The following is a 20,987-nucleotide window of genomic DNA, read 5'->3' on the forward strand; positions in this document are numbered from 1 at the left end:
TTTCCCTTCATGTGGGCAAATAACTGATACATTTCACAGTGCTGCTGCTACCTTCCACACAAGCCATCATGTGAGTATGAGTTCTAGAAACGTATTATGTGCAGTACAAAAATAAATTTAAAAAATTCATTTCTATTCTTTTTGACTTTTGTGATCAGAGGTCACTGATGCCTTAAAGCACAGGTCCAATTTTGCAGCACCAGTTATAACCACTGGATATAAATGTACAACTAGTTTGTATTTTGTAATTAGTTTTATGAACAATTAAGACTTTTATTTGGTAATAATAAAAAAAATGCTCTGTTTATTTATTTTGAAGTAGCAAATGCACAAAAATGTAAAAAAATATATCATTTTTGTTCTCTAAACTTTTTAATATTGCAATTGTATCTGACAATTGCAGTTTACAGCAGATACAAATTGCCAGTTAGAGTTTGTAGTGGCATCTGCAGGTTGAATAGTTATTTTATGAATTAAACTTTGAGCCTTTGTAATTATTATTATTCAGGATTTATATAGCACCAACAGTTTACACAGCACTTTACAAAATAGAGAGAGATGGAACAGTTGTGATGCAATTTAATACAAGAGGAATCAGAGGGCCCATATTATTAGCGCTTACATCATTATGTCATAGTTGAAGTTAATCAGGATAATGACTAGTTGTATATGAATAAATATTGCAGTGTTCCTCTTTAAATTTTGTTATTTGACTTCGCTTATGTGCTTGTTTTTCCATATTTTTTATTATATTAAATATAGAGATTTATAGATTACTAACTTAAGGTAGTTTTGCATTTGATTCATTTTTTAACCTCTCTGCTTAATTACTGCCAAGATAAGATATTGGCCACACAGTGCATTTTTTTTAGCGAGTCAGATTATTATTGATATATAATTTATATAGTACCAACAGTTTCAATTCAATACAAGAGGGTTAGTAGGTCATGGGAGTTTACAATCTAAAAGGGAGGGGCAAGTGGAACAAAATATAATAACTGTGAAGGATGAACTCTAGGGAGAAATAAAAGATTCAGATGTCAGCTGAAGGCAGGATAGGCTTCTCTAAAGAGATGAGTTTTCAGGAATCACCAAAAAGTGGACAGAGTAGGAGAACTCACACTCTTATGGGTCACATAAGAGGACTACCCCTGAGGTGGGTTCTTCTGAGCTATGCTAGGCACCTATAGCAGGGTCACTGCCTCACACATGGGGTACCTTTACTCTGTGCATTCCCATCAATGCCCTGGGAAAAAGATGAGGCCTCCATGGGGGAATACCCGACCTTAAGGCATGCTTCTAATTTTAGAAATGAACGTACATAGTGTACATTTACACAACTGTTCTTCAGATAACTCTCAGGTTCTCATGTAGATTTACACCTTCACTGTTGTTTGCAATTAGGAGGGACATGCTAAGCCATGTCCACATCCACTTGTCCAGCATTCTCCACTACCTTTCCCCAGTAGTGGAATGGGCCCTGCCGTGCATCTAGCACGAGCTTCACAAGTGCAGTTTGAAATGCAACGAGGTGCCCGATTCCTCTGACCTTCTCACCAACTCAAGACAAAGGACCAGCCAATATCACACCACGCTGTCACTTGCGTAACAATGCCACTCTCAGCTGCACCCTGCACAAAGGTTTTCCAGTTTGCAGGACCACAATCTATGTGTCAGCAGCCTGAGAGCAAATGTCACTGGGTTACAGTAATTACACAATTAACCTTCAAACTGCCACCACCACCTTTTTACATAGAACCAGGAATGAACAGAGTCTTGGAGGCTAAGCGAGTGGAGTTTATTGAGGAGGAGGGGATCATCAGCAGTATCAAAGGCAGCAGATCTGTCTAATAGTATGAGTTTAGAGTAGTGGCCACTGGTTTTAGCAGTTAGTAAATCATTTGTGAGTTTTAAGTATTGGATTGGGGTGATTCTAGTGTGTTTTAGAGAGGAGAGGAAGGTGCCAGTAGAGAGGGAGAGATTAAAGATGTGAATGAGGGAAGATAGGATAGAGGAAGAGGGTGACTGTAGTGTTTTTTGAGGCAATGGAGTCCAGCGGATAGATGGTAAGGTGGACTTTTGAGAAACGTTTGGCAACCTCTTCTGTAGTAACAAGGCCAAAAGAGGAAAGTTTTGAATGTGGTTTTCTACAAATATGTTAAGTGGGATAGATATCTGTGCAGCCAAGATATACCCGTGAATTGCATCAATGAATGGCAATTGAAGTGATTGGCAATCTCATGAGCAGTGAGTGAGTTACTCAGTGGAGGTGGTGGAGAAAGTAGTGAGTTAAAAGTAGAAAAGAGACAATGAGGACTGGATGACAAAGTATTAATGACAGTGGCAAAGTAGGCTTTCTTGGCAGCATGGAGGGTGGAATTGTATTTTAGGAAGGCAGATTTATATAGGGTGAAGGTGTGCAGCGATTTGGATTTACGCCACAATCACTCTAATTCATGGCTATGTCTCTAAAAATTTCTGGTGTTGTCAGTCTGCCTAGGTTATAATGGTCGAGGTCTTATTCTGGGTGTAGTAAGAGGAGCAAGTGCATGCAGTGAGGATAAGAGTGAGCTGTTGTAGACAGAAGTGGCCAGGTCAGGGCAGGACAGGGGAAAATGGAAGGGTTAAAGTGGCAAAGACCCTAACAGAGAAAAACTAATGGGGCTTTTCAGGGCACCATACCATATATAAAGATGCACAACATGAAAACACTAGATAAAATAGAACATGTTTTATTGTAATTTTTATTAAAAAAACACACATATGGTAAGAAAGACAATTTGGTCAGCCAAAATAGGCACATACATAGTAAAGCAGCAAAAACAAAATAACAATATATAAATAACAAAAAGGGGGAAAGGCTCTGGCCCGGGATGCAAAAGCGTCACAAGAAAGAGTATAAGAGCCCCACCAATTACATCAAATAAGTAGATCATCATTAGGCAAATGTATTTCCATAGAGTTGAATTAGAAAAATGGATAATTGATCCAGAGAGCCGATGCGTTTTATAGAATAAGACCCACTTCTTCAGGGAATTTAGGAAAACAAAATAATAGTGCCTATAGTGAAATCTGTCAGGGAGCGAGGAGCCAGACACACAAGGAGGTGCAATTAAAGGTAGGTTTTTTTACACAGAAACAAGGCAAGAGTCTATGCAAGTCCGACAGCAACAGCGGATGACTTGGTAGGACAGAAGTTCTCCTGTGGAGGTCGTCTTCCAGGATAATCAAGCTGAGAACCAGTGGGAATCGTAGCCGAAGCTGGGGTCAGAAGCCAGGAAGAATGGTCGCCAGAGCCGGGGTCAGAAGCCAGGAGGAGTCTTAGCCAAAGCCGAGTCGGTATCCAGGAGAGCAAAGAGTTAGCTGAACAGGAGCTTGCTGCTGTGCAACAGACTGGACACGAATGCAATGGACAGCTGCAAACAGCAGACTTAAATGTGATAAGCCGCCACCTCCTGGGAGGAGCCGCAGAGGGCTGAAAGCATAAAGGATCCCACAATGCTTTGCAGACCTAAGATGGATGCCAGCACATGGAGCAGCACAAGCCCTGAGGAAAGGTAGGACCTTGATAGTACCTCCTCCTCAAGGGCCCCTCCCCCTCCGCGGCTCAACATAAGGCTTCTGGGGAAAGCGGGTGTGAAAAGTGCGGAGGAGGGCAGGAGCATGAACATCCGCGGAAGGAACCCAGGAACGCCAATGGACCAGGAACTGCACCCGACCACGGACCAACTGAGAGTCCAGGATGCGGCTCACCTCATACTCCTCATGACTGTCAACCCGGATAGGACAGGGCCGAGGCAGTGAGGCAGTAAAGCAATTGCAGACCAGAGGCTTCAACAGGGATACGTGGAAGACATTGGAGATACACATCCCAGGAGGAAGAGCAAGGGCATAGGTAACCGGGGTCACCCTGCGGAGGATGCGGAAAGGACCAACAAAACGGGGAGCCAGTTTTGGTGCGGGCACCGGAAAATTGAGGTTACGAGTGGACAACCACACCTGATCTCCGACCTGGTATGAAGGAGCGGGCAACCGTCTACGATCAGCCTGGAGCTTCTGGCGCTGTGCTGAGTCCTTCAAGGACCTCTGGATCTGCCCCCATGAAGAACGCAGGGCAGCAAGATGGTTCTCCACAGTCGGAATGTCCTGTGGCGAGAACAACTCAGGCAATACAGCGGGTTGGAACCCATAGTTGGCCATGAAGGGAGACATCCCGGAGGAGGAGTTGACAGCCGAGTTCTTCGCAAACTCTGCCCATGGCAGGAGATCGACCCAATTGTCTTGATGGTCTGAGATATAGCAGCGAAGGAATTGTTCCAGGGCCTGGTTGGAACGCTCCACAGCCCCATTGGACTGCAGGTGGTAAGCCGAAGAGAAGGAGAGCTTGATGCCCAACTGGGAGCAGAAGGCGCGCCAGAACCTGGACACAAACTGGCTCCCACGGTCCGAGACAATCACCTTAGGCAACCCATGCAAGCGAAAGATCTCCCTGGCGAAAACCGTAGCCAGTTCTTGCGCAGTCAGCAATTTCTTGAACGGAACACAATGGCACATCTTGGAGAAACGATCAATGACCATAAGAATGACCGTATGGCCTCAAGACGCAGGGAGGTCCACAATGAAATCCATGCCCAGGTGTGACCAGGGACGCTCCCATTGGGAATGGGTTGCAGAAGGCCAAATGGAAGATGCTGAGGAGATTTATTCTGGGCACAGACAGAACATGCCGCTATATATGAGGCAATGCCGGAACGGAGAGATGGCCCCCAGAATAGACGAGAAACGACCCAGGACAACTGGTTCCTCCCCGGATGACCGGCAGTCTTGGAATTATGGTAGGTACGCAGCAGGCGGGTTCGCAATCCCTCAGGTATGAAACATCTACCATCCAGTCTCTCAGAGGGAGCATCAGTTTGAGCTGCCAAAATCTGCTCCCCAAGAGGAGAAGTCAGGCTGGTACGAATGGCAGCCAGGATCTGATCCGAAGGTATGACAGAGGTCGGCTCAGAGTCCTCCCTGGACAGCTCAGAGTATTGCCGCGACAAGGCATCAGCCCTGACATTCTTGGAGCCAGGCAAATAGGAGACCACATAGTTAAAACGCGACAGAGCCCATCTGGCCTGATGGGGAGTCAACCTCTTAGCCTTCGAGAGATACGTCAGGTTCTTGTGGTCAGTGAGAATGAGAACTGGAACCGCAGAACCCTCGAGCAGGTGCCTCCATTCCTTGAGAGCCTGAATAATGGCCAACAACATCCTGTCTCCAATCTGGTAGTTGCATTCTGCAGAGGAAAGCTTCCGATGCTCCCTTGAGGCGGTCGAACAACTCGGTAATCAACAGAATTGGGTATGCATTCTTAATCGTGATTTGATTGAGACCCCTATAATCAATGCAAGGCCTCAATTCACCGCCCTTCTTTTTCACGAAGAAAAAGCCAGCTCCTGCTGGGAAAGTAGACTTGCGAATGTGCCCCCGGGAAAGCGCATCCACAACGTACTCCTCCATGGGCTGATTCTCCGCAACCAAAAGAGGATACACCCTGCCACGAGGAGTGGCACCGGGTTGCAAGGCTATGGCACAATCGTATGGACGATGAGGAGGCAGAGCACCGGTGCGCACCTTGTCAAACACGTCCAGGTACTCCCCATAGTCAGTGGGCAACACAGAGTCCGAGGAGGCACACAACACCTTAACAGGTCCATGGATGCAACCGGCCCCACACTGTGGAGACCACGAGAAAATCTCGGCCGACCGCCAATTAAAGGTCGGATTGTGCTTCTGAAGTCAGGGATATCCCAAAACCACGAAGTAGTGCGGAGAAGAAATTACCTGGAAACAGGCCAACTCCATGTGAACAGCCCCAATAGCTACTTCAACCGGTAGGGTCTCGTAGGTAACCTGCGGCGGTTGCAGGGGCCTGCCATCTATCGCCTCAAGAATCAATGGAGTAACTCGAGCCTGCAGAGGAATGGAGTACTGAGCAGCAAACGAACTGTCCATAAACAACCCACCAGCACCAGAGTCTACCAACGCCTGGGCCGTTACCGAGCCTTCCGCCCCAGAGAGAACAACAGTGATTAGTGGTTTATCTTTGTGGGACACCGAGGACGAGGAAACTCCACCCAAGATCTGCCCCCGATGGGATCTCAGGTGCGAGCGTTTCCCGGACGGACCGGACAGGACTGCCGAAAATGCCCACCAAGACCACAGTACAGGCAATGACCCTCCCGACGCCGAGAGGCCCGCTCCCCCTCGGAATGGCGAGCAAACCCCAGCTGCATGGGCTCACCTCCAGACCCCAGCTGCATGGGCTCACCGCCATCCCCAGGAGGCATGGGAGGAGAGGGAGGAATGGGTGGGACAGAAAACGTAGGCGCCAATCGGTTATGAGGCCTCTGCAGATGCTCCTTAAGTGAAGCCCTCTCCCTGAGCCTGGTATCAATCAGGATTAGGAAGGAAATGAGTGCTTCAAGCTCCACAGGCAGTTCTTTGGCTGAAATCTTGTCCTTCAACGCATCTGAGAGACCATGAGAGAAAGCAGCCACCAGAGCCTCATTGTTCCAACCCACCTCTGCTGCCAGAGTACAAAATTCTATGGCGTACTCGGCAACGGTCCGTGAACCTTGATGCATGGTCATGAGCAGCTTGGCAGCAGAGGCAGAGCGAGCAGGCACATCGAATACCCTACGGAAGGACACAACAAAACCGGCAAACTCGTAAATCACAGGGTTATTGTTCTCCCATAAGGGATTTGCCCAGGCCAAGGCCTTGTCCGAGAGCAGCGAGATTAGGAAGCCCACCTTTGACCTCTCAGTAGGAAAAGCGTGGGGTATCAACTCAAAATATATGTCCACTTGGTTAAGGAAACCCTGACACTGACTCGGCTCACCCCCAAAGCACTGTGGAAGGGGGGCTGAACCAGTCATACCTCTGGGCACCACAGGTGCAGCAGCAGATGCAGGCGCAACAACCGGAGCAGCAGCGGTAGCAACCACAGGAGTGACAACCGGCCTAATTGCACCAGGAGCAAGGTGAGCTGTGCGTGCAAGCAGCGTCTGCAATGCCTGAGCGAACTGATCCAACAAGAGATCCTGCTGATCAAGTCTGGCAACCAACATAGGGAACGAGGGTGTACCTGCACCATCAGGATTCACGGCATTCATGTAGTGTCAGGGAGTGAGGAGCCAGACACACAAGGAGGTGCAAATAAAGGTAGGTTTATTTACACAGAAACAAGGCAAGAGTCTATGCAAGTCCGACAGCAACAGGGGATGACTTGGTAGGACAGAAGTTCTCCTGTGGAGGTCGTCTTCCAGGATAATCAAGTTGAGAACCAGCGGGAATCGTAGCCAAAGCTGGGGTCAGAAGCCAGGAAGAATGGTCACCAGAGCCGGGGTCAGAAGCCAGGAGGAGTCTTAGCCAAAGCCGAGTCGGTATCCAGGAGAGCAAAGAGTTAACTGAATAGGAGCTTGCTGCTGTGCAACAGACAGGACACAAATGCAATGGACAGCTGCAAACAGCAGACTTAAATGTGATAAGCCGCCACCTCCTGGGAGGAGCCTTGATAGAAATAAAAAAATACATAACCAATTAACAATAAAAATACTAATGAAACATAATATAAACTCAATGAAAATGTAAAGCAAAAATAAATGAATACAGTAAAGGCAGAAAATTACCAACCGATGATGATGCTCTGTACAATAGTAACACCTGATGTAGATGAAGATCAATATTGATAGAAAATACAAGAAAGCTTTATTCAGCTGACAACGGGGAAGAAACCATCAGTCCAAGAGTACCTCTGGTCAAATATACAGCAGAAAGCCAAACCAATGTTCTAAGGGTCCATAAGATAATCAATGGTTAAAAACTAAAAAAACTTTTAACAGTAAAAGAAGAACAAAGATATATGAGTCTCTTGCTTTTCTGAAAACCAACTTCTGTGGGTAATCATTTGGTTGAAGTGTGGTTGAAAACAGGGACTCTGTGATACTGATGATGTTGTTATCAAAGAGAAGAAAGGGGGTTTTGGTTAGGTTGTAGGGAGTGCAAATATGGGACAAAACAAGGTCAAGGGTGTTACCATAAGAGTGAGTGGAGGTCCATTGTGTTAGGTCAAGAGATGAGGTAATTTGAAAAGTTGAGACGTGGCCACTGTTAACATGAATAGGGATATTAAAATCACCATGAATGATAGTGGGTATTTCAGAGGAGAGAAAGTAGGTTAGCCAGGCAGATAAGTAATCAAGAAAGCATGGCACTGGTCCAGGATAGATGGATAGGTGGCAGATCACTGCAATCCTTAGAGAAAACTGACAAATACAGTGAGTCTCAAAAGAGGAGGAGGTGAAGGAGGGACTTGAAAGGTGCATAGCGGGTATAGAAGCATACCAGTTCCATCTTCTTTCTGTTCATGGAGTCTAGGTGAGTGAGTCCAGTGGAGGTCTCCATTGAAGAGGGCAGCAGCAGAGGCAGAGTCAGATGCATGAAGCCAGGTTTCAGTAATGGCAAGAAGGTTAGGGAAATGGGAGACAAAAAGGTCATAAATGGAGGGGAGCTTGTTACAGATAGAGTGGGCATTCCAGAGGGCACATGAGAGAGGAGTTGGCTTTTGGATGGGAAGATAAAGATTAGACTGAGTGGATTGTAGCTGTTGCCGGGGAAGGAGGGTGTCAGTTGTGGGGGTGGCATTGAGATACTGGAGGGCAAGGATTAGGGGAAATATCCACAGAGAACAGGAGAGGGAGGAAAGTAATATGGGAGCGGGATGCATAGGAGCACACATACCTCCCTGTCCTGGAGTTTGGGTCAGCATGTGGGTCAAGTATTTGCAAGAGGTGATGAGTGCCATAGTAGGGGAAAAGTAGAAGTGAGGGTGATTTATGAAAGCTTTGGGGTGGAGAAGAGGAGCAAAGTACTGAGAATTTGAGAACAGAGGAAACTAATGTGAGAAAAGAGAGTAGAGGGAGCATACTAAAGGGTAGAGGGAGTAGGAATCAGACTTGTAAGCGATGCTTTACAAATTGTTGGTTTGCTTGCGGTTAGTCCAGAGTGGAGCATAGTTATTTCTTGTTGAATCTTTTACCACTTAACACTATGTTCAATTTGCTTAACATGCCTGCAAAAAAAAAAACTCAATCAAAAACAAAATGTCCTGACTCTGACTTGCCACCTGTCTGTGACTTCCCCCATAAGCTGATCAAAATATATAGGTAGATGGGGTAGTAAAAGATTCATCAATTGGTCAATTAGGAAACAATAAGGGGCGCATGAATTGAAGGGAAATTGTCAAACCAGACCAGCAACAGACACATGCCAAAGTTATAAAATGATAATTGATTCTTTGATCACAAAAGGCAAAAGGATATGAGAATCAATCACCACAAATACTGACAAGTTAAAAGGTTCTTGGATCATTTAGCATAATGAATGCAGAGTGTCAGTACATGGCATTGAGACGGTTGACAATAGAGTTTGAAGCAGCAGCATTATTATTATTATTATTATAATACAGGATTTATATAGCACCAACAGTTTGCTAAGCTCTTTACAATATAAAAGGGAGACAATACAGCAACAATACAGTTCAATACAAGAGGGTTCAGAGGGCCCTGCTCCTTGGAGCTTACAATATAAGAGGGAGGGGCTGGTGGTACAAAAGGAAATAACTGTGGGGGATGGACTGGTAGGAGGAATAGAAGATTCCGTAATTAGCTGAATAGGCTTCCATGAAGAGATAGGTTTTCAGAGATCATCTAAAAGTGGACAGAGTAGGCGGTAGTCTGATAGATTGGAGTAGAGAGTCCTGAAGACGAGCGTGGTAGGAGGAGACAAGGGAGCTAGAGAGCAGGAGGTCATGTGAGGAGGAGAGAGGACAGTTTGAGTGATATTTCTAGACAAGATTGGTAATATAATTGGGGGCAGAGTTATTAATGGTTTTATATGTTATTGTTAATGTTTTGAATGTTATGCATTGGGCAAGGGAAGCCAGTGGAGGGATTGGCAGAGAGGGATGGCAGATATGGAACGGTTAGTAAGGTGTATGTGTCTATCAGCAGCATTCATGATAGACTGAAGAGGGGATAGCCTGTGATGAGGCCGGCCGATGAGGAGGGAGTTACAATAGTCCAGGCAAGATATAACAAAGGAGTGAATAAGTTGCTTAGTAGTTTCTGAGGTTAGGAAATCTTAGAAATGTTGGGGAGGTGAAGTCTACAAGATTTGGACAGTGATTGGATTTGGGGCTGAAATGACAGATGGGAGTCTAGGATTACACCTAGTATCCTGGCATGTAGGGAGGGACTGATGGTTGTATTATTGATCTTGATGGAGAAGTCGGGGGGGAGGGCATGGGCTGGAGGGAATAGTATGAGCTCAGTTTTTGAATGATTGAGTTTAAGGAAGTGGAGTGACATCCATGCCGATATGTCACTTAGTAGGTTAGTAATGTGAGAGGAGACTGAAGGGGTGAGGTGAGGAGTAGAAAGATAGATTTGTGTGTCATCAGCATAGAGATGGTACTTAAAGCCATGGAAGTTTATCAATTGACCAAGGGAGGAGGTGTAGATGGAGAAGAGAAGGGGTCCAAGGACAGAACCTTGAGGGAGCCCTACAGAAAGAGGAAGTGGAGAGGAGGAGTTATAGGTAACGCTGAAGGAGTGCTGCGATAGGTAGGAGGAGAACCAGGAGAGAGCAGTGTCTCGGAGGCCAGGAGAGTGTAGTTTTTTGAGGAGGAGGGGATGGTCAACAATATCAAAAGCTGCAGAGAGGTGAAGTAGTAAGAGTACAAAGTCGTGGCCATTGATTTTAGCAGTTAGTAAATCATTAGTGTGTTTTAGTAGGGCAGTTTCAGTGGAGTGTAGTGAGCAGAACCAGACTGTAAAGGGTCAAGAAAGTTATTGTCAGTGAGGTAGGAGCTCAGGCTATTGTAGACTAAGCATTCTAAGAGTTTAGAGGTAAATGGCAGCAGGAAGATGGGTCTTAAGTTGTTCAGTTTGGTGGGGTCCAGGGAGGGCTTTTTAAGTATGGGAGTGATGTGTGCATGCTTTAGAGGGGTGGGGAAGGCACCATTAGAGAGGGATAGATTGAAGATGTGCGTGAGGGAGTATAGGATAGAAGAAGAGGGTGCAGCATGCGTCATAATGATTGTAGAGTGTCAGAACATAGTATTGAGATGGTTAACCACTTGCTGCCCCGCGAGGTACCCATACATCGCAGTACTTTCAGTGATTATACTGAGATGATGCCTTTTGCTTTCTCATAAAAAGCAATCCTAGAGGTCAATTAGGCGCTGTATTGCTTTTACAAGTGGCTGGCGGGTTTATTTCCTCTCGCCCCCACCATGTTCTGATGCTTTCCCAGGCTCTCCCATCCTACTGGGGAACCCATGAGTGAGGATGGCTAACCATATAGCTGATGGAGGATTGGAACAGCCCCGATCATCTCTATGATCTAAGAATACCAGAAGCAACAATTTTTTTGTCCCTTTTGGTTTTGACAAATGTCAACAAACCATTACAGGTTTGCAAACGCTTTCTGAAGCTTTTAAGGGCAGTGGAGAGATCTGGGGTCTAAAAGACCCCAGATCTCTCAGTTATGATAACCTGTCACTACCTATTGGTATGACAAGGGATGTTTACAATAGAAGTTAGTTTAATCACTTGATGACCGCCCCATAGCAAATGTACTGCTACAGGGTGGCCTTGCTGTGCAAAATCACGTAAATATATGATATAAAATCTGCATTTCCGGGTGGGGGGGGACATGTGCACCATCCTCCCCATGCTATAATTGGCTCCTGAGGATGTTAACCTTTTGCCGCCCGGCCAATGGCTGTTTGGCGGCCGGCAAAATCCCTCAGCGTTCCGGGTGGACGCCATATGGCGTCCTCCCGGGCATGCGCAGTTTGCGCGCCTGCAGAGCCACGCAGCGGCACGATCTGTCACCAGCCGTGTACCTCGGACACGGCCAATGACAGATCTGAGTACCGGCCCCGTTGCCATGACCAATCACAGCAGGTCACATGACAGTTGTATACAATGAATGGCTTCATTCATGCCATCCATTGTATACTAGTGTGTCTAGCTGTGATTGGTCACAGTCATCACATGCACAAGCTGGGCCAATCACAGCCGAGCTGTGTCATGTGATTAGCCGTAGCCAAATCACAGCTAAGCACACAAAAAAAAAACCCTGAATGAATCGATGTCATTCAGGTAAATGCTTGCTTATAGCAAAGTAATTCTTTGCTATAAGCAAATTGTGTAGAAAAAAAAAAAAATACTGATCATTTCCCCAAAGTAGTACAATGTTACTATGGTAACATTGTACTACTTTGGTCATAGTGGAATATGAAAAAAAAAATCTTAAAAAAAAGAAAAAAAATGTAATAAAAAATTAAAAATAATAAAAAAATAAAACAAAAATTATATTTTTTTTTTTCATACTGTCACCAGTCAGTGTCCCTGATCACCGCCATGCCAGTTATATGATGACGCTGTACTGCACTGGTGACAGTATGTAAAAACAAAATAGTGAAAATCATTTTTAAAATTTTTTAATTTTCTGAAAAATCATGACAAAAAAATACAACTTCAAAAAACTCGCCATGCCTCCTATGAAGTACGTTGGACTGTCTACTTTGCAAAAAGGGGTCATTTGGAGAATATCTGTACTGTTCTGACATTCTTGGACCTCAAGAAATTAGATTGGCCGTCAGTACTTCAGGATTGATAAATTTTCAGATCTATACCATAGTTTGTGAACTCTATAACTTTCCTACAAACTAAATAATACATCCTAATTTGAGTTATTTTCACCAAAGTCATGTAGCAGAATACATCTTGGCCTAAATTTATGAAGAACAATTATTTATTTGCAAACTTTTATAACTGAAACTAAGAAAAATGTATTTTTTTTTTCAAAATTTTCGGTCTTTTTTGTTAATTTAGCAAAAAATAAAAATCCCAGTGGTGATTAAATACCACCAAAAGAAAGCTCTTGTTGTGTGAAGAAAATGATAAAAATTTTAGTTTGGGTACAATGTTGTATGACCGCGCAATTGTCATTCAAAGTGTGAGAGCGCTGAAACCTGAAAAATGGCCTGGGCAGGAAGGGGGTAAAAGTGCCCGGTATTGAAATGGTTAATCACCAGGTCCTGCCTGGACTCAGTGATTATTGGTGAAGCTGAAAGGGGAGAGATCTGTGTAAACCACACAGGTCTCTCTCCTGTCAGCATGGACGTGCTGCTTTCTATCTCTCTGCACAGCATATACAGTCATGGCCGAAATTGTTGGCACCCTTGATATTTTTCCTGAAAATCAAGTATTTCACACAAAAAAGGTATTGCATTAACACATGTTTTGCTATACACATGTTTATTCCCTTTGTATGTATTGGAACAAATATAAAACAGAGGCAGAAAAGCAAATATGACATAATGTCACACAAAACCCCAAAAATGGGCTAGACAAAAGTATTGGCACCCTTAACTTAATATTTGGTTGCACACCCTTTGGAAAACATAACTGAAATCAGTCGCTTCCTATAACCATCAATAAGCTTCTGACACCTCTCACCCGGAATTTTGGACCACTCTTCCTTTGCAAACAGCTCCAGGTCTCTCTTATTGGAAGGACACCTTTTCCCAACAGCAATTTTAAGATCTCTCCACAGGTGTTCAATGGGATTTAGATCTGGGCTCATTGCTGGCCACTTCAGAACTCTCCAGCGCTTCTTTGCCATCCATTTCTGAGTGCTTTTTGACGTATGTTTGGGGTCATTGTCCTGCTGGAAGACCCAGGATCTTGGACGCAAACCCAGCTTTCTGACACTGGGCCCTACAGTGCGACCCAAAATCCTTTGGTAATCCTCAGATTTCATGATGCCTTGCACACAGTCAAGGCACCCAGTGCCAGAGGCAGCAAAACAACCCCAAAACATCATTGAACCTCCACCATATTTTACCGTAGGTACTGTGTTTTGTTCTTTGTAGGCCTCATTCCGTTTTCGGTAAACAGTAGAATGATGTGCTTTACCGAAAAGCTCTATCTTGGTCTCATCTGTCCACAAGACGTTTTCCCAGAAGGCTTTTGGCTTACTCAAGTACATTTTGGCAAACTGTAGTCTTGCTTTTTTATGTCTCTGTGTCAGCAGTGGGGTCCTCCTGGGTCTCCTGCCATAGCGTTTCATTTCATTTAAATGTCGACGGATAGTTCGCGCTGACACTGATGCTCCCTGAGCCTGCAGGACAGCTTGAATGTCTTTGGAACATGTTTGGGGCTGCTTATCCACCATCCGGACTATTCTGCGTTGCAATCTTTCATCAATTTTCCTCATCCGTCCACGACCAGGGAGATTAGCTACAGTGCCATGGGTTGCAAACTTCTTGATAATGTTGCGCACTGTGGACAAAGGCAAATCTAGTTCTCTGGAGATGGACTTGTAACCTTGAGATTGTTGATATTTTGCCACAATTTTGGTTCTCAGGTCCTCAGACAGTTCTCGTCTCCTCTTTCTGTTGTCCATGCTTAGTGTGGCACAGACAGACACACAATGCAAAGGTTAAGTGAACGTCTCTCCTTTTTATCTGCTTTCAGGTGTGATTTCTATATTGCCCACACCTGTTACTTGCCCCAGGTGAGTTTACAGGAGCATCACATGCTTGTAACATTCTTATTTATCCGCAGTTGTGAAAGGGTGCCAATACTTTTGTCCAGCCCATTTTTGGAGGTTTGTGTGACATTATGTCGAATTTGCTTTCTTTCCTCCCTTTTTTTGTTTTGTCCCAATACACACAAAGGGAATAAACATGTGTATAGCAAAACATGTGTTAATGCAATACGTTTCGTGAGAAATACATGATTTTCAGGAAAAATATCAAGGGTGCCAACAATTTCGGCCATGACTGTATACTGCCATTTGTAGACACTATAACTTTCACGTAAACCAATTAACATACGCCTATTGGGATTTTTTTGAGCAAAGACATGTAGTGGAATACATTTTGGCCTAAATTTATGAAGAAATTATTATTTTTTTATTTTTATTTCAGTGTCAGTGACAGTTAGTCAGTTCCCACCCAGTGTCAGAATGCCTGCCGCAGTCCAGCTATAAGTCGCTGATCACCAGCATTAGTAGTATAAAAAAATTCAAATTCCAGTATATATACCGCCATTTGTAGATGCTATAACTTTCATATAAACCAATTTATATACACCTATTGGGATTTTTTTTTGAGCAAAGACTTGTAGCGGAACACATTTTGGCCTAAATTTATGGAGAAATTTTATTTTTTTAATTTTCGTATTGGATATGTTTTGTTTTTTTTTCAAAATTGTCAGTCTTTTTTTGTTTATAGTGCAAAAAATGCAGAGGTGATCAAATACCATCAAAAGAAAGCTCAATTTGTGGGAAAATAATGACATATATTTAATTTATGTACAGCATTGCATGATTGCACCATATCGCAAAAAATGGCCCGGTCATGAAGGGGGGGGGGATCTTCCAGAGGGCAAATGGTTAAAAAATAAAATGGAAATGTCTAAAAATTATAAAAATAAATAATAATTTAAAAAATTTTAAAGAGCCCCCCATGCTTGCGGGTATATATATATATATATATATATATATATATATATAAAATTTAATTTATTTTTTTTTATTTAAACGCATATTAAACTCAACTTTTGTTGAGAAAAAAATAAACCCCTCTGGGTAAAAGATATACATTGTTGCTGTGAAAAAATAGCTCTTTATTTCATCAGACTGATCACATACTCATTTTGAATGGGAGTGAATATTTAAATATTAATCAGCTGATGCACTTTCTGGGTCCTAAAGAGGAAATGTACAGTATCTGCATCCCTTCAAAAGTGATTAAGTGATATTCCCTTGGGGAATATCTAACTAATTTTTATCTAAGTTTGGTCATCTTTACTTTAGGTGCCTATGGTTGCACGCTCCATTTGCAAAATGTATGCAAATAATTAAAAATATATATTTTAAACATTTGTTTTTAATGTATAATTTATTTTTTTCAGACATGGCTGAATGCTTTGTGTGTCCTTCCCATCAGTGGTCATCAAATGGAAGCTCATTGTGTGAAAATAAGACGGTTCAATATCTGGAGTGGAAGGACCCATTTGCTGTAACTTTGATGACTTTTGCTTCATTTGGAATTGCAGTCCTACTATCAATAGGAATCCTCTTTATGAAAAATGCCAACAATCCCTCTGTTAAGGCAGCAGGCGGCCATTACGCCTACATCTTGATAGTGTCTTTAATATTTAGCTCAGCAAGCATTTGGTTTTTCATTGTAGAGCCAAACCCTCTAGTCTGCCAGATTAGGCAGCCCTTGTATGGCATTAGCTTCACCATTGCTGTCAACTGCATCCTAATTAAATCTATCTTGATCCTTATAGCTTTTGAGTCAGCCAAAAAGGGCAAGCGGATAGGTAACGTCAGTCGCCAGCGCTCAATCATTGCCGTGACTGTATTAACCGGTGGACAAGTTGTTATTTGTGTGGTGTGGCTCATTCTAAAAAGCCCCTCTTCTATGACCGATAACACCATACCTCAGCTCATCATCAAGTATTGTGATGAAGGATCTTATGTGGCCTTTGGTATTATGTTAGTGTACATTGGGCTGCTTGCCTTAACTTGCTTCCTTCTTGCTTATAGGGGAAGGAAACTGCCGGAAAAATACAATGAGGCCCGAAATATCACTTTTAGCATGCTTGTCTACATGTTTGTGTGGATTCTTTTTATCCCCGTCTATAAGAACTCCAGGGCCATGTACCTCTCTGCAGTACAAATAGTCGCCATTCTTTCTTCTGTCTTCGGCATCATAGGATGTCACCTTTTACCAGTGTGTTACATTATATTATTCAAACAAACTGACAATGTTGTTGGGAACAGCAGCACAATTGGGTTCTTCAAGGCTAAAGCCAGAAATTTTCCCATGTGCATGAATAACGTGTCTGAATCAAATCCACCAGCTAATGAAATCCAAAGAACTACATGAGAACAATCTTAAAATGAAGAAGATGAATCATCCATGAAATTAAGTGTCCGTGATATCCTAAGTGAGACCAAGTAAAATGTGATTAGTGAATCCACCACCTACACATACAGCCTCTTACCGACTCATCAGACCCCAAATTATAGGTGGTTTGACATGGCATGAAGTTTAATCTTGACCTGGATCATTCAACACAGAAATGCATGTGGCACTCATGGAAATTCCTTTGCTATCTTCTTCTCCTGCTCCGGGAATAACTCGGCATGAAAGATATACACCTCTAATAGTGTAGTACCATCAAAAGGTTTATTAACGCAAGCCAAAAAACTAATTACAGAAAATCTTCCTAGTAAGCACATATAGTAATAAATGCTACTGGTGTCAGCTCCAGCAAAGCGTGGGTGACATCAGCACAAACTCCACCCCACCCCGCCGTATGTTTCGTCTTAACAGACATTGTCAAGGGGATGAGTCTGTTGTGCTGACATAATGCGGTGGTATAAATAGATAAAAGCCACATGTACGGGAACCGCCCTCCTCTCCTATGTCATCTGAAAAAATAAATACATTTAAATAAAAAAATAATAAAATAACAATAGTAGAAACCTGTTTTAGGCTTAAAATAAAATAAATTGTGTATATAGAATATTGAATTACACAATATACCATTATCAACCTCGGAGTTGAAACCCCCTACTGGTCATATCTTAATGATTCAAATTATTAACTAGTGAACTTGGAGAAGAAAGACCTCTCCCACTGATGAAAACAAGTTAAGTTAATTACATCAAAGGTACAAAAATTATATGAAAATAGAACTAAAATACATAAATATATAAAAATCAATATGATAAAAACAATTAACTGATATTAGTAAGCTATCAAGATCTCATTTAACTATTATTGATGAAGTTATTTAAATCCCAATCTATATTATGACCATAAGGGGCATATGATTCTAAATCAAATATCCATTTTGTTTCTAATTGAGAAATACCCCATATTTTATTACTACCTCTCCAATGTGACAGATATTTGTCTATACCCATCAACCTCAAACTAGAAGGGTCCTTAATGTGGTGCAAAGCATAATGCTTTGGCAAATAATGATTGGGATATCCTCTGTTAATATTATCTATATGTTCACCATTCTTGTCTGCAAACTGAGTTTAGCTCTTCGCACATATTGTTTCTTGCATGGGCAACTAACCATATAAACTACATATGTAGTAGAACATGTGATGAAATGTATGATGTAATATGATTTATTTATTTTTTCTGATATAAACATCCTCCTTATTTGGCAATTACTACCCACTGTTTTACATACTTTACATTTCATACAGGGATAAAATCCCTTAAGGTTCACAAATGAACCTTCAGTGGTTTTTCAGCTATATTTGAGGCTAAAAAAATGTCTCAGTTTAGAAGCTTTTTTTATATACTATGATAGGAGGTCTGTCTGGGATTTTATCACTTTTTAATATGTTCCAGCATTTATTAAACAATTTTCTAACATATGATGTTGAGTTGAATAGGTTGTAAAGAAAGCCCTTTTAAATTCCCTCACATTTGGAGACATCCTGCAATAGGCTAGTTATGTCTAAGCCATAAACATAATCCATCTCTTTATTTAACTTCTTTACTTGATAACCTTTAACCTTAAATCTGTCCTTCAGCATACCAGTTGCTGGAAAAATCAGAAATACTAGAATAATTTCTGCGTAATCGCAGAAACTGTACTTTAGGTATACAACACAGGCACGAAGAATGGTGACAGCTCACGGTTGGGTAAGTATCCATTATTTTTTTTTACAAATTTTATTCAAAAGAGAGGAGGCAGGTTCCATGACATAGATGATGAAAGAAACAGCTTATCACAAAACATGACTTCCATGACCATGCAAAATAACATAGATACATTCCAGGCTTATGAAGAGGTCATGTTTGGTATGTATGTGTCCATTGTTTGTCTATTTTCTTTAAAAAGGTTTTAGTCAAAAGTAACCTATTCACCTGATAAATGGTGAGATCAAGGAAGTTGATTTAATTGGAGCTTAATTTGTAAGACCACTTAATACCCAAGTAGTTTTCATTAAGGGATGCCATAAAGGTATGAACAGACTCTTCATTTCCTCACCATACTATCAGAGCATCATCTATAAATCTTTTCCAGATAGTAAATTTCTGGTCTAATGTTATTGACCACCCATCGCAACCCCTGTTTTTTGCAAATACTGTTATTTATTTAATTTCATGTTGAGTGTTTGGTTGAAGTAAACATTCTCTGGTCAGACAGTTGGTTAGAGCGACTCACACAGGAACCAACAATCAATGAAACTAGACTTAAAGTGTTACTAAACCCAGGACCCTGCATTCTCTATATCTGGTCTCCCACAGCACAGTGAACATGGAAATGCAATTATTTCAGAAAATATAAACTGCTAAATACCTTTTCTCACCAGTAGTATATATCAGTGTGAGGAACTAGGAGCACAGAGAGAGAGCACACAGAGGCAAACCACAACCTGACGTGCGGGCATTTATTGGGAGACTCGGGGTACAGGCAGTAGGAGAATTACTCCACAGAACAAACAGTAGACACAACAATGAAGAGGAATCCTCAGGACAGCAATACAGGACATCAAATGGGTAATAGTTCAAAGGGCAAACAGGGCAGAGCAGTGTTTGGCCCAGCGGGGTTAAAGTCCTTGGCACACGGGAAGAGCAGTGTTGGCACAGCAGGGTAGCATGACACAGTACAACAAAATAGTCCACCGGACTGTAATGTGTCACCACAGATAGTCCACATAGGATGCAGGCCAGAGTCTAACGAAGCAGGGTAGCAATCTGGGCATACAAGAGTTAAGTCCAGCACACAGGACAAAGGGTCCAGGAAAAACAGAGTTAATCCAGCATGCAGGATTGGGCACACAGCAGGGCTGGCGGAGTTCTAGCAGGCAAAGGATTAATTTGAACAGGGAACTGGACACACAGCAAGGATGACAGAGTTCTAGAAGGGAAAGGGTTAATATGCACACAGGATTGGGCACACAGCAGGGCTGGCGGAGTTCTAGCAGGCAAAGGGTTAATCTGCACAAGGAACTGGGCACACAGCAGGGATGGACAGGGATCATTCACAACAGGGACTACGTCCTTGGAACAGGGTGGCACTCTAGTACAGCAAAGAGTCAAAGAGCAACAATCTGGGCACAGTGAGTAGCAGGCCATGAACTGGTACAACAAAGTCCAGGGGCACAGGGCAGCAATTAAGGGACTCACCAGCCAACAGCAGCCTCAGCAGAGGAAGTCTAGGCAGAGTGGCATGGAGAAGGATATCCAGCAGGCAGAGGTTCTTCATAGGCACATTATGGTCCTCAGAGGGCTGTGTGTCCTGGCCACAGCATCTGGACCACACAGACAGCAGTTGTAGGAAAAGCAGAGAGGAGAGCAGAGTCCCAGTGTCCAGTAAGCCACATAGACAATATGGAACTACAAGTCCCAGCAGTTCAGAAAGCAAAGCACAGTCCATACAGAACTATTTTTCAAAGCAATTTTGTGTATCTTCTAACTTCCTTCTAGGAAAACACTCAGCCCTCAGCTCCTGTGTGTCCATCACAGAAGTAAACTCAGAAAATGTCTGACCCTTTCTGCCAGCATAGGGATACTATATTGTCCTTTGAATCAGGTTCCTCGGTGAGTGGAAGTAACAAGCATGCATTACTGCATTGACAGACTGATTTTACTGATGTGGGTTACTAACACTATAAGGCTGGGAATAAGTTGGAAAAAGCAGCTCATACAATATCCATACCTCCCAACAGCCCCGAATTTTGACATACACTATATTGCCAAAAATATTGGAACACCCCTTCAAATCATTGGATTTAGGTGTTCCAATCACCTCCATTGCCACAGGTATATAAAATTAAGCACACAGGCATGCAGACTGCTTCTACAAATG

At 42.8% G+C, this 20,987-nt stretch overlaps 1 protein-coding gene across 1 annotated transcript in view; it reads left to right on the forward strand.

The window, feature by feature from the left end:
* LOC149440134 (G protein-coupled receptor family C group 6 member A-like) overlaps positions 1–17,026 on the forward strand; it is a 77,722-nt gene extending 60,696 nt beyond the window's left edge. Inside the window, exon 6 of the mRNA XM_089658894.1 lies at positions 16,044–17,026. Coding sequence (XP_089515020.1) covers positions 16,044–17,026 — 983 coding nt within the window. The remainder of the gene's footprint in view (positions 1–16,043) is intronic.
* Positions 17,027–20,987: the final 3,961 nt, after the last annotated feature.

This window comes from Staurois parvus, unplaced genomic scaffold (assembly GCF_062004578.1).
Source record: "Staurois parvus isolate SC_StPar_1 unplaced genomic scaffold, SC_StPar_1.0 ptg001110l, whole genome shotgun sequence".
In the NCBI taxonomy this organism is placed as follows: domain Eukaryota; kingdom Metazoa; phylum Chordata; class Amphibia; order Anura; family Ranidae; genus Staurois; species Staurois parvus.